We start from the raw sequence: 12,760 nt of genomic DNA on the forward strand, positions 1-12,760 counted from the left end.
TATTTAGAGGAAGTGGACCCTCCCTAAACCGTTTGTCTCAGATTCTCCCTCCCACCCAAATTCCCTCTAAAACTCATCCACACATCCCCTACACCCCCCGTTCCCCTCCACATACCTCTTAACATCCCTCTCTTCTTCCACAGGCTGCATCGGGGGGGTCTTCTAAAGGTTCTACTTTAACCCACGAGACAAAGCCCCCACTCTGAGTCTCCCTGGACAAGACTCCCTGATCAGCCAGTCCAAGAATCCTCCATACTTCTCTTCTCAATCTTCATAACCATTACCTACTTCTCCCTACAACTAGTAATAAAGTTTCTCAAGCAACGGTTGTAGCGTGGTCCTTGATAGTGAAATCTCAACTCTAGTTTGTTCTGCTAACTTCATTCAACAGGCTACTGTAGATTCACTGCCTCCTAGTGTTCACTTCACACTACACTACAGCAAAAATGTGTGTAGAAGTGTAGCCAGTGTCACGTATTTGTTGTCTTGTTGAAGGAACATGTTGTTTCTAAGTGGCTGGACTTAAGGTATCTGTCCACTGGCACAGATTGGTGAGATTGACAGCAAAACAGTGAGAGTGCAAACATTTTCCAATGCCAAGCAGAAGGCAATTGCTTTTCATTCAAGAACAGCCACGTCTTCAGTCCCTAAATGTCTTTTGAGTGTTGTGAAAAGAAATGGCAACATTACAAAGTGGTAAACGCTTTACTGTTTTAACTTTCTTTGAAATATGTTGCAAGAACCAACATTGTAATACCTGTTTATTAAAAAAAAAAGAAATAAATCACAAGGAACACATTAAACAATACAAGTCAAAGTCAATTTAGAAATCACTTTCTTTTTTTAATTGCGTTTTCCATGCTGTCCCAGCTTTTTCTGATTTGGGGTTGGAGTTATGCTTTTAAATTGCACTAGTATAAATAGTATAATGTAAAATATTCTGTACTGTCATCATGGTAAAGTCAAAGGAAATCAGTTATTAGAGCTTACATGTAGCTATTAAAACGATTATGTTTAAAATGCCTTGTCAAAAGCAGCACTTGTGAAATATTTGAAAAAGAATTGAAATTTCACAGGAGGACAAATCATTTTGTCTTCAACTGTGCATAACAAATAAGACTAATATGTTGTGTAAGTGTATGCAGTCTTGAATGAAATGTGCTTTTGGTTGTGTGTTTCAGTTGTGTAGTGAGCAGCAAGAGAGTCGCCCCTTACTGAGCCCTTCTATCGATGACTTCCAGAGCGAGAGCAAGACTGATGGAGCCACACGAGCCGTCACCTCCAACACAGCAGGTTCTCCACAGTTACTGCTCTGTCATCTGTTCTCTTCTTTTGTCCCACAATTCATCATAATAGACTTCTCAGTTGGCTTTTTGGCCATTTTATCCTGCTTCCTGGGGCGGATTTAGTTATATGGGGACATAATTAGTTATAATTCCAGCCAAAGGGCCCAACAGTCCTAATAATCATCCTTTTTTAAAGTTTTTATAATACAATATATATAATTATGGGCGTCATGGTGGCGCAGTGGGTAGCATGATCACCTCACAGCAGGAAGGTTGCTGGATTGAGCCCCGGCTGGGTCAGATGGCATTTCTGTGTGGAGTTTGCATGTTCTCCCCGTGTTGGTGTGGGTTTCCTCCGGGTGCTCCAGTTTCCCCCACAGTCCAAAGACATGCGCTATAAGTGAATTGGGTAAGCTAAATTTGGCCATAGTGTATGTGTGTGGATGCAAGGGTGTATGGGTGTTTCCCAGTGTTGGGTTGCAGCTGGAAGAGCATCTGCTGCGTAAAACATATGCTAGATAAGTTGGCAGTTTATTCCGCTGTGGCAACCCCTGATTAATAAAGGGGGTGGTGGGTCAGTCAGTCAGTCAGTCAGTCAGTCAGTCAGTCAGTCGACAGCAAGCTAGCCTAGTCGGCTAAAGTGTATATTGCGCCCTCTGGTGGATTTATGCAAGAAGATGCGCAAGAGAAATTTGAGATCATCGAAAAGTGTACACAGCGGGCTCTGGAGAATTAGCAAAAACAAAAACTGCGAGCAGACGTACCTCCGGTTACGTATTTCGCTGTCCCCAGAAATGTAGACCTGGGTACGTATCTGCAATGAGCCTGGGTTAAAGACGTTCATCATCTGTCGTCATCCAAAAGTAAACAAATATAAATTTAGGTAAAAGTATTAAGAAAGATCAAGAAGGTCACTGGTTCGAGCCCCAGCTGGGTCAGTTGGCATTTCTGTGTGGAGTTTGCATGTTCTCCCTGTGTTGGCGTGGGTTTCCTCCGGGTGCTCCGGTTTCCCCCACAAGTCCAAACACATGCGCTATAGGTGAATCGGGTAAGCTAAATTGGCTGTAGTGTATGTGTGTGAATGAGAGTATATGGGTGTTTCCCAGTGATGGGTTGCAGCTGGAAGGGCATCCGCTGCATAAAACATATGCTGGATAAGTTGGCGGTTCATTCCGCTGTGGCAACCCCTGACTAATAAAGAGACTTAGACGAAAAAGAAAATGAATGTAAAACTCAGATGTTTAAAGCAGCTAATTAATATAAATGAGTTCAGCTGACGCTTTGTTTAAGTCTAAAAATAAAAGCAGAGTAAAACTTTGATATACAAGTTATGTCAACACATTCAATCCAGATAACTCCAAATATTAGCTTGTTAAACTAATTGGCTCAGTCATTTTTTACAGTGTATGAACTGTGTTATGTCCGTTTGAGCTAGCTGTATGTTGGTAATGTTTCGTTTCACGTCCGTTGTTTCAGTGTTGTCTACTACACTGGATCTGGTGGACCTGAGTGAGCCGTGCGAGAGGAGATGGAGCTGGGACAGACGGAGTCCTCGAGGATCTCGCAAAAATGGCTTCTCCAAGAGCAGCCTGCGCAAGAAGAAGACAGAGGAGACGGAGCTGATACAGGTGGAGACCGAGCCGTCATCGCCCAGCCGCTCCAACCCCGAGAGAGCATCCTTAGATTCAGGTAGAACACTTCAGAAATTACAATTGTTATTCTTTAGATGAACAATTACAAAGTCATTGTAATCTTTGAACGTGTAAAACATTTCTAGGTTATTTTTTAAAGCATACACATAATAACAAAACTGAAGAGCAGAAATGACACACTGTAAAGGGTTAGTTTGCTCAAAGTATTTCACTTCTGTTTCCGCCCTCATGTGGTTCCAAACCTGTATCGCTTTCATTTATTTGAAGATATTTTTAATGAAACCCAGGAGATTTCTGGCCTGTCACTGAAAGTCCATTCCAAACAAACTTTGGTGCTTTGTAAATCCATGTGAGTTGAGAGGTTTAAAGTCTCCTGATGACACACAGTTGCTTTATATGATGGATAGATTTAATTTGGGCCTCTCTCTATAAGGAACCAATAATACATTTGAAGTGGTCTCTCAATTTTTTCCTGAGTTGACAAATATTACATGCTGTCTGTTAGGGGAATGGAAGTTCTTCTTTCAATACATTCATTCATTTTCTTTTCGGCTTAAACCCTTTATTATTCCAGGGTCACCACAGCAGAATGAACCGCTAACTTATCCAGCATATGTTTTATGCAGCGTATGCCCTTCCAGCTGCAACCCATCACTGGGAAACCTCCAAACACACTCATTCACACACATACGCTATGGACAATTTAGTTTATTCAGTTCACCTATAGCGCATGTCTTTGGACTGTGGGGGAAATTATGACAAAATGCTAATTTTTTGTGAACTAACCCTTTATTTTGCTTATATTTTTGAGAACTTTCCTGTATTTGATGTGTTTATAGTGGGTACGCACATATGTCACTTTCCCACATGCCCCTTTGAATGGTTAAATATTCTTTAAAAGGTGTCTGGTTATAATAGAAGTTGCGATTTTTATTAGCTTAAATTAAATGTACTTTGACATGACAACCAACCAAGCATGACGTCAAAAATGCGAATGGTTTTGATGTCAAAATCTTGATGTCTATTTGACATCCACCATTTTGATCACCAAAATAACGACACAAGTATTATAAGAAAAGTTTTATTCATCTGAAAGCTTTAATTTCCTATTTACTTTACAAATTTACACTGGATTTTATATGGGTAAAATGCTTGTAAAATACCTTGACGTCACAAAACGGACAAAACATTAAATAGTTACATTTCCTCATTAGATCATGCTGGGTTAACTGTTAGCATCAGGCAGACGATACATTGGCAGTATGTGAAGTACACTTGCCTTTATAAATCAAAATTTTTAAAAGCTAACTTAAGAATATTCATCATTATCTCACAACAATTCGCAACTTTTTGATTTTGTGACTATTTGTATGAATTTGTACGATGTCGTTTTGCATGTTTTAGTACTCCTCCTTGCACAAATGCACTTTTTCGTACAGTTGTACTTGTATGAATTTGTACAAATTAGCCACTATACTATTCATTCATTCATTCATTTATTTTCTTTTCGGCTTAGTTCATTAATCCGGGGTCGCCACAGCAGAATGAACCGCTAACTTATCCAACATATGTTTTATGCAGTTGATGCACTTCCAGCTGCAACCCATCACTGGGAAACATCCAAACACACTCATTCACACATACGCTATGGACAATTTAGTTTATTCAATTCACCTATAGCGCAAAATGCAAATTTTTTGTGAACTAACCCTTGAACTTGAGAACAAGCATGACGTCAAGAATGCGAATAGGTTCGATGTCAAAATCTTGATGTCTATTTGACATCCACCATTTTGAGCACCAAAATAATGACACAAAAAGTATTATACGAAAAGTTTTATTCATCTGAAAGCTTTAATTTACATTTTACTTTACAAATTTACACTGGATTTTATATGCGTAAAATGCTTGTAAAATACCTTGATGTCAAAACGACATCAAATTAACATCTAAACATCCATTTCCTCGGGCTGGACGAAGTGTCCCACATATAATGAATAATAATAATTTCTTATAAAGTTTATTATAAAATAGAAGAAATTATATAAGAAATTATAAAATAATTATAAAATAATTTCTTATCAAACTTTGCAGTTTCACAGAATATGAGATTTGAAAAAAAAAATCACGTATTTGCTTCAGTGTGCAACCTACTGTAGGCTAATTCTTGTATCATAGTAAATTGGAACAGTGTAGTTCAGTTTTCAGAGTTTAAGTTCAGTTCAGTTTAGCTCAGTTCAGTGTGGTTTAATAATCACTACTGAGAGTCCAATCACTGAAGAGCAAATCCAACGATGCGCAGCTCTATAGGTCCCGAACCATGCAAGCTAGTGGCGACAGCGGCCAGGAAAAAACTCCACCAATTGGCGAAAGTGAATAATTAAGAAAACCTTGAGAGAAACCAGGCTCCGTTGGGCACGACCATTTCTCCACTGGCCAAGCGTCTTGTGCAGAGCTACAGTCTAGGTGGCGGAGGCTGGAAGCTGGACCTCAGCGAAGACTCGTCTGTCCATGGAGCGTCACAGGAATCAGTCTCATGCTCTCCACTCCTCCATGACCACCACAGCAGCTGCTCATGATACGGCCTGGTCCAGGATATGGAAACCATGGGATCATCTCGTCGCTGGTCTTGGATCAAATCAGCGGCGCTGCATACTAAAAACAATATAATAACATCATATTTCATAGCCATTATTATTTCATCACATGTGCGTTTACTAACATTGTGGGTCCCAAAAATGCACACTATCTAATGATAACGGGTACATTTTGTTCCAGAAAACATGTTCTGTATTTATTATGTTGTGTAGTTACAGTATATCTAAATTTGCACTAAAAGTTTATTGTTTTTTAGTCCTACTTATTAAAATCAATGCATAAGAGGGTTTGTTTTAACCCGAGTTTGGGTAATATATGGACATAAACCACAGTTTAATAAAAATTTTGAGTTAAAATTTTAACCCATCTATTTGGATTTTCTATGTTTTAAACCTGGGTTAAAACAGTGTTGAAATATCCACTCTCCGATTTGGACATGTCAAATCAATATTATCATGATTATAAAATACCTTGACTCGACACAATACTAGAATAAAAACAAAGTTATTTGGGTCAAATATAGACTAACCGGCATTGTGTTGTTCTGATCCAGCTGCTTGGGTTAAATGTTTGACCCAAACGTGTTGGGTTGCTTTTGTTAAGAGTGTTGGTTACATTAGATATGATCGCTGTATCTCCCTATCATTAACAAAACGTTAATTTAATGAAATCTTTTAATGCGTTAGGAAAGTTGTCCACTGCAATCCATTAAAAGGCCTCCATTTGTGAAAGCTTAGAGTTCTTTTAATCAATTTAAGAGGTGCTTATGATTAAATTTGCAGCTGATTTAATCCGTGCTCTTAGCGTAATTTAATTTTTGCCCTTTTGAGTTTTGTTTTTTTCTTTGCCTTTGGCCTCTTTATTGAGGAGCAGTTAGTCTGCACTTTATCAGCAACCTATCGCATTATTATACTTAATGTAGTTGCTGGAAAATTATGGAAATGCTTTAAACACACTCACAAATGTGGCTCTCACACTCCAAGTAGAAATGTCTTGGTTTTCATTTTAGCTCTGTTGTTGAAACGCCACACTGGCTTATCGTAATCCTTTGGAAAGTATTAAACAACTTGTACCGTAAAGTTCATTTTCAGTTGATTACGCCTTAGGCTACTGTAAGCTAAACCATGGTTTTCTCTGGTGTACTATATTTATCATTTACAGCCCAACTGCTTTAATCAATTCTGAGCGACAGATTTTGGCCTGGTTGTGGCAGACAGAGCTTAAGCTGTAAGCTTGTATCCTTATCTGCTGCTGGGTCACCTTAATCTACCTTTTGGACCCATGCATTTCATTAAAAGTGTAGCGTTTTTCACTCTCTTTCTACAGTGAGCAGCTCACCACTGGACAAATGGGAAGAGATGAGCCTTCACCCGGACAGTGCCTTGAACGGAGGGCGCAAGTGGAGAAATGAGAGGAAGAGATGCACCTCCAACCATTCATCCAGTGAACTTTTGTGGTGAGCTCAGGATACTTCCTCATCATTAATCCTAAAAGTGGTACAGCTACATTGGTACATTCCCAATAAAAGCTCATTGGAAAGATGTGCTAAGACTGTCTATGATTTATATTCAAATACTTTTGCCTCATCTTTCTTTTTCTGTATGATCCGTATAGTATTTTATTGTTGAACACTAGGGGGCAGTATGACGTCAACAACTTTTGTTTCTTTTCACACTAGTGATATTTACAGGGATAAATTATTTACAAATGAAGGATTATTTTTCAGGCACTTCTTTGCACATCACCAAATAATAAATACCACAAAACACCTTAATGGTGTCTATGATTTCTAATCAAATACATTTGCCTCACCTTTCTTTTCCATTTGAGCCATATAATTTTATTGTTGAACACTAGGGGGCAGTATGACGCCAACAACCTTTGCTCCATTTTTACACTAATGATATTTACAGGGATATATTATCATCGAATGAAGGATTATCTTTCGTGTACTTTGCACATCACCAAATAAATACCAGAAAACATCTTAATGGTGTCTATGATTTGTAAGCAAATACATTTGCCTCACCTTCATTTTGCCAAACTTTATTGATGTGGTCAGTTTGCTCAGTAGCTCACTTCGTACATGTGTTGATCCGAAAATGATCTCAATGATGTTATTTCTCTACATCTTTATCGTTATAGCTGTAGTCTGAACTGTTGTTTTCTAATCTGAACAATTTTCTAACTATCTTTATCTTTATAGTTTAAGGGCTCTATTTTAACAATCTAGGCGCAAAATCTAAAGCATTAAGGGTGTGTTCGAAACCACTTGCTATTTTAAGGACGGAAAAATACGCTCTGCGCCCCAGCGCATGGTCTAACAGGGTTGTGCTTATTCTCTTAATGAGTTATGCCTGTGTTTTAAGCATAACATGCATTAAACCAATCAGAGTCTCATCTCCCATTCCCTTTAAAAGTCAGTTGCATCACGCCATGGCGCGTTTGCTATTTACATGACGGACTTTGTAAGTGGAAAAACTGAACGCTTCACTAGCGAGAAAACAGTTAAACAGACCATCTGCAGCGCGAGGGTAAAGAACGAGCCTCCTCCATTCGGCCTCTTTACTTTCTCTTTAGTTTATCTTTACTCTTTACTTTACTCCTTTACTTTTGTGGATAAGGAAACGGTGTTGTACGCACTTCACTGAAGACATCCATTAGCCTACATATTTCATTGCATTTGTTAAGCGCAAATTCAGTTCTAATTTCCAGCAAATGAATAATTGAACAATAATAACGAAGTGTGGTAGAGTTTTATTCAAACACATATCCTATTCTTATGCCCCATATGGTGATACATACATGTCCAAAACCCAGCAGGTGGACAAATCTAAAATTGTTTTTATTAAAATAAATATAAATATGCATAAAATAAATACTACTACTACTAATAATAACATTATGCAAATGCAAATTGTCATGAATAAACTGAAAAGAAGCCCCCCTAGACATGAAGAAGGCATGGAGGCAGTGGTTTTTATATTTATGTAGGAAAGAATCATTTAAGAAACATTTAAATCCTTTTATTTTTTTCATATGTAAAGATATTTGTGTATTGCTCTACATCCTGTGTGTGTTAAGCACTGTGTAAGCATTTGGACCTGCATAACTAACGCGCTCTGCGCTGGACTTTAGATGAGCTTTAGTTGGTCAATGGCACGGTCTATTTCAGTTTCTCAAAATAGCAACGCACCAACAATACGCCTTAACACACCTCCTTTTCAGACCAGAACACTCATTAGTCCACAAAGTGACGCAAATGGATTTATTATTTAAACAATGTGGCGCAAAACATGAAAGTTACTGTTGCGCTGCTCTGAAAATAGCAAGAAAATGCGTCATGCATGTCTTGCACCTTATTGCGCCAAATGTATGATAGGGCCCATGGTGTGAATGGCCCATAAGTTCGAAAGATGTAAATAAATAAATAAATAAACCACTCCCAGGAGACTGCGGATATATTCTAAACTTACCAGTGGAAATGATTAATGTGTTATCATGGTGTCCTAACCAGATATCATGTAAATGTTTACAAATTTTAGCAAGTGCATTACTGCAGCCATACTTTGACTATGCTGCAGCTTTTTGGTACCGCGGTAGTTCTAAAAAAATGAAAAATAAATTGCAGCCGGCCCAAAATAAGTTGTGTAGAATTGTTATGAAAGTACCTTCACTGACACATTTAAATAATGAACATTATAGCCAAAGTAATATTTTAAAAGTTGAGAATAGGGTAAAATTTTTAAAATTAATGATGGTTTTTAAGATTTTAACGAAAATGGTCCCAAAATATTTTCCTTAATTATTACGTTTTAGTGAGGTACATTGTCATTCTACAAGAGCACGTAGCAGGGATATTTATCCATATAGATTTAAGAGTGAATCAGGTAGAAATTCTTTTTTGTGTGCTACTGTAGCTCTGCTGCTTGGAATGCTTTGCCCACGATTTTTAAAGAGATTCAAATTGAGAGTGATTTTAAAAGGGAAATTAAAAAGTGTTTGTTTTATAGTTGATGTTGAGGATTTTGTTGTGCTGAGTTGCTGAGCTGATGATGTTTGCATTCCATTTATGATTTGCTCGTTAATTTTTAAAAAATATCGAGGACCACAATGGAAATAAGCCTGTGGCTTTTTTGTGTACTTTATCCTTGACCGTTTATGAAATAATGTATGAATTGGTCTAACTGGACTTGTTTGTATATTTTTGTTAGAATTGTCAAATAAAATCAATCAATCAGTTAATCAATGTTGCCATTTTTCTGAACATGCTGATAACATATCTGCATTGTTTTTTTTAATTTGTGCTGTTTTTAGTATAATCACATTTGGGCATGTGCTGCTGCATGTGGGATCTTTAATTTACACATTGTCAGCAGAACTGTCCACTCCCATTGGCAACGTTATGGCATTGTGATCTCACACTAATTTATTCTGTTTTCTAAATCTGGCCCTTTGTGTTAAAACTGTACCATTCTTAATTCATTTCAGTGTGTGTATTTATATGTTTACAGTCTTTGATTCAGATTTACTAGCAGCACAAACCCTCTTTTGGAGTTAATAAACTACTGAAAGGATTTATAAAAGACGCGCAGTGAACAAAATCAGCTTTAAAAGGGCACGGAGATTTATGTAGCTGACCTAAGTGCATATGCATTTGTAGGACTCACTCAAATATATGGAAGAAGAGTGTTTAAATGAATCAAGTAAAGTGATTTATGAATGTTTGTGGCAATCTGATCAGTGCCAGCCTGTGTCATAGGCAGAAATGGGCAAATGCTAGCAGCTTCGTCGTCTATCCGCAGCGCTGCCCATGAAATTTAAGAGGTATATTAAAGGCTGATTTATAGTTCTGCGTCGAGTGATCAGCGTAACCCACGGCACATGCCCTGCATGTAGCGGTGCATTTAAACTTCTGCGTGCTATTTGTGTTGCTCTGCAATAACACTTCCAAAATGCTAAATAGCAGTAGGCTTTTATGTTCCTCTGTGTCGAGTTTTTTCGTGGGTGTTTTGATTTTTCCTCAATGTACAAATACTTAATGTACAATAGCTAAAAGTCATTCATTCAGAGGTGGGAACCAGCGGATGAGCAACCACTTTAATCATAAGGTGAACACTAGGGGAAGTCGACTTTAATGTTATCAAAGTCGAGTCGATGTCGACTAGTCGCTGGTGACGTCATCAATAAAACACAAGATTTATGTTTTGCAACATGCCACAATTTGTGATTTATTTGCAGAAAATATATACACATGCTGTTTGACAGCTCATTACACGATGCAACAACAGTGCAACATTACCAATGATGAATTTTAGTGCAAAACAAAAGCACTGTCAACACTTTAATTTCGTTAATAATTCAATATTAGCACCCGGGCTAATTTTACTGCTAAATTAAACCTGCGCACTTCATGGTTTCTGCACGATTCATGGTTTATTCACAAAATATGTCCGCATCTATGCTTCTACGCATCTATGCATAAGGTAAACACAAAACAAAAGTTTCCATCTGGAGCACCTTCATGGGACTCGACACTTGTAAACACTCGCTTCATTGGGCTCACAGGTTTCAGCACCGCCAACACTCGTCACCACTACCCAACTGACCAATAACAGAGCTTGAGCTACACGTCATTGCAACGTGTAGTTACATTTTTGTGCCGGACCATACGTGTGCGGTTGACGCAGAAGTATAAATCAGCCTTAGGTAATATAAATATTATATTATGATATTATAGTGATACTGCAAACCTTGCACAATGAAGCCTATCAATGCACTTAGAAATTATAAGGCTTGGAGGTAAATATGTACAACAATTATGATAGCTAAATCGCTACAATGCATTTTTAATGGCGTCATCATCATTTATCGTGGATTTTAGATTTGGATTGTTTTATTTAGTAAGCTTTGTGATTTATTTCAGGCGTATTCGTGTCTTTTTCAGGTCTGCAGATTTTAAAACAGACTTCACGAACAGGCACAGCGCCCTGGAGCTCAGCATTAGCACAGAATCAGACCCCGGACCGGCCCCTCAGGTACACACTAATCAAACTTACATCTCATATACTGAACTATAGATACTTAGGAGTGGAATCACATATATCTTTTTATATGGCAAGTACAGAGTGCTACTATAAAAGCCAGATCATGTTTCTAAGATGCACTTAATGGAAAGCGAATGGGTCTCTTTCCATTAGGTGCATTTTGTAAATTGTAAATTGTTTGAAGTTCAGGATTTGTAGCTTCATGAAACCTGTTTCTGATTGTGCACTAAAAATATGTGATTAAAAATAATAATAATAATAAATAGGCTCTATGTGTTTATTATAGTATATTACACTGTCAAATATGCTGAGTTCCACACAATTCCTTTATGTTGTTCCAACCAAAATCTTGTGAGTGAACATAATTGTTGTACAAATTTAAGTGGATCGAACATAAAACACTTTTCCCCCAAAAAACTCTGGAATTGTGTTGATCTAGCTCATTTTAAATAAGTAGTTTGAACAAGCAGCAAAAAAAAACTTTTTTCAGTGTAGTAGGTATAATTAATAATTCATTATAGTAGTTCTATAATATAATATAATATATAATATATATTCCCCATGAATGTAATTCTACCTATTAAAGTACTGTGGCCTAAAAATACACCTAAAATTGCAAAATATTTCTGCATTTGATATCAGAAGGGTTTTTAGCTCTTGTAATAATTTTTCCTAAGAATTCGTAAGGATTTGGATACCGATAATTTGTTATATTTTGAAACCAGTAACCGATATGTAGGCAAATAAATGCAAATCTTGATATAATTTTTTCTCATCCTTGCTATATGAGTGGAAGCAAAGCTATTATTTATCGATTTTAAAATATTAGGCTGATAAATCCCTTTTCGGCATGATAACATACATTTAAAATAGCCATTTATCAGCCAAAACAATGCAGCAACCGATATATCAAGAATTGATTGGTTGTCGATTCTTCAAACGCTTTCTTTTCATTCCAATACATTTTTTGTCACTATTTAGCTTATTTCTCCTTTGAAAATTGATGTGGAAAACTGAAATGGATACCGATAATTTGTTATATTTTGAAGCCAGTAACCGATATATAGGCAAAAAAATGCAAATCTTGATATGACTTTTTTTCTCATCCTGGCCATGAGTGGAAGGCATTATTTATCAGCTTTTAAAATAACGGGCTGATAAATTACTTATCACGATG

At 37.3% G+C, this 12,760-nt stretch overlaps 1 protein-coding gene across 2 annotated transcripts in view; it reads left to right on the forward strand.

Moving 5' to 3' along the window:
- The window catches only part of pex5lb (peroxisomal biogenesis factor 5-like b), an 89,818-nt gene that overhangs the window by 47,617 nt on the left and 29,441 nt on the right, over window positions 1–12,760 (forward strand). For both annotated transcript variants that reach the window (XM_056471466.1, XM_056471473.1), the window contains exons 2-5: window positions 1,182–1,293; window positions 2,763–2,975; window positions 6,863–6,992; window positions 11,484–11,574. In XM_056471466.1, the coding sequence (XP_056327441.1) occupies window positions 1,182–1,293; window positions 2,763–2,975; window positions 6,863–6,992; window positions 11,484–11,574 (546 nt within the window). The remainder of the gene's footprint in view (window positions 1–1,181; window positions 1,294–2,762; window positions 2,976–6,862; window positions 6,993–11,483; window positions 11,575–12,760) is intronic.

The sequence above is a fragment of the Danio aesculapii genome, chromosome 2 (genome assembly GCF_903798145.1).
Source record: "Danio aesculapii chromosome 2, fDanAes4.1, whole genome shotgun sequence".
NCBI classification, from domain to species: domain Eukaryota; kingdom Metazoa; phylum Chordata; class Actinopteri; order Cypriniformes; family Danionidae; genus Danio; species Danio aesculapii.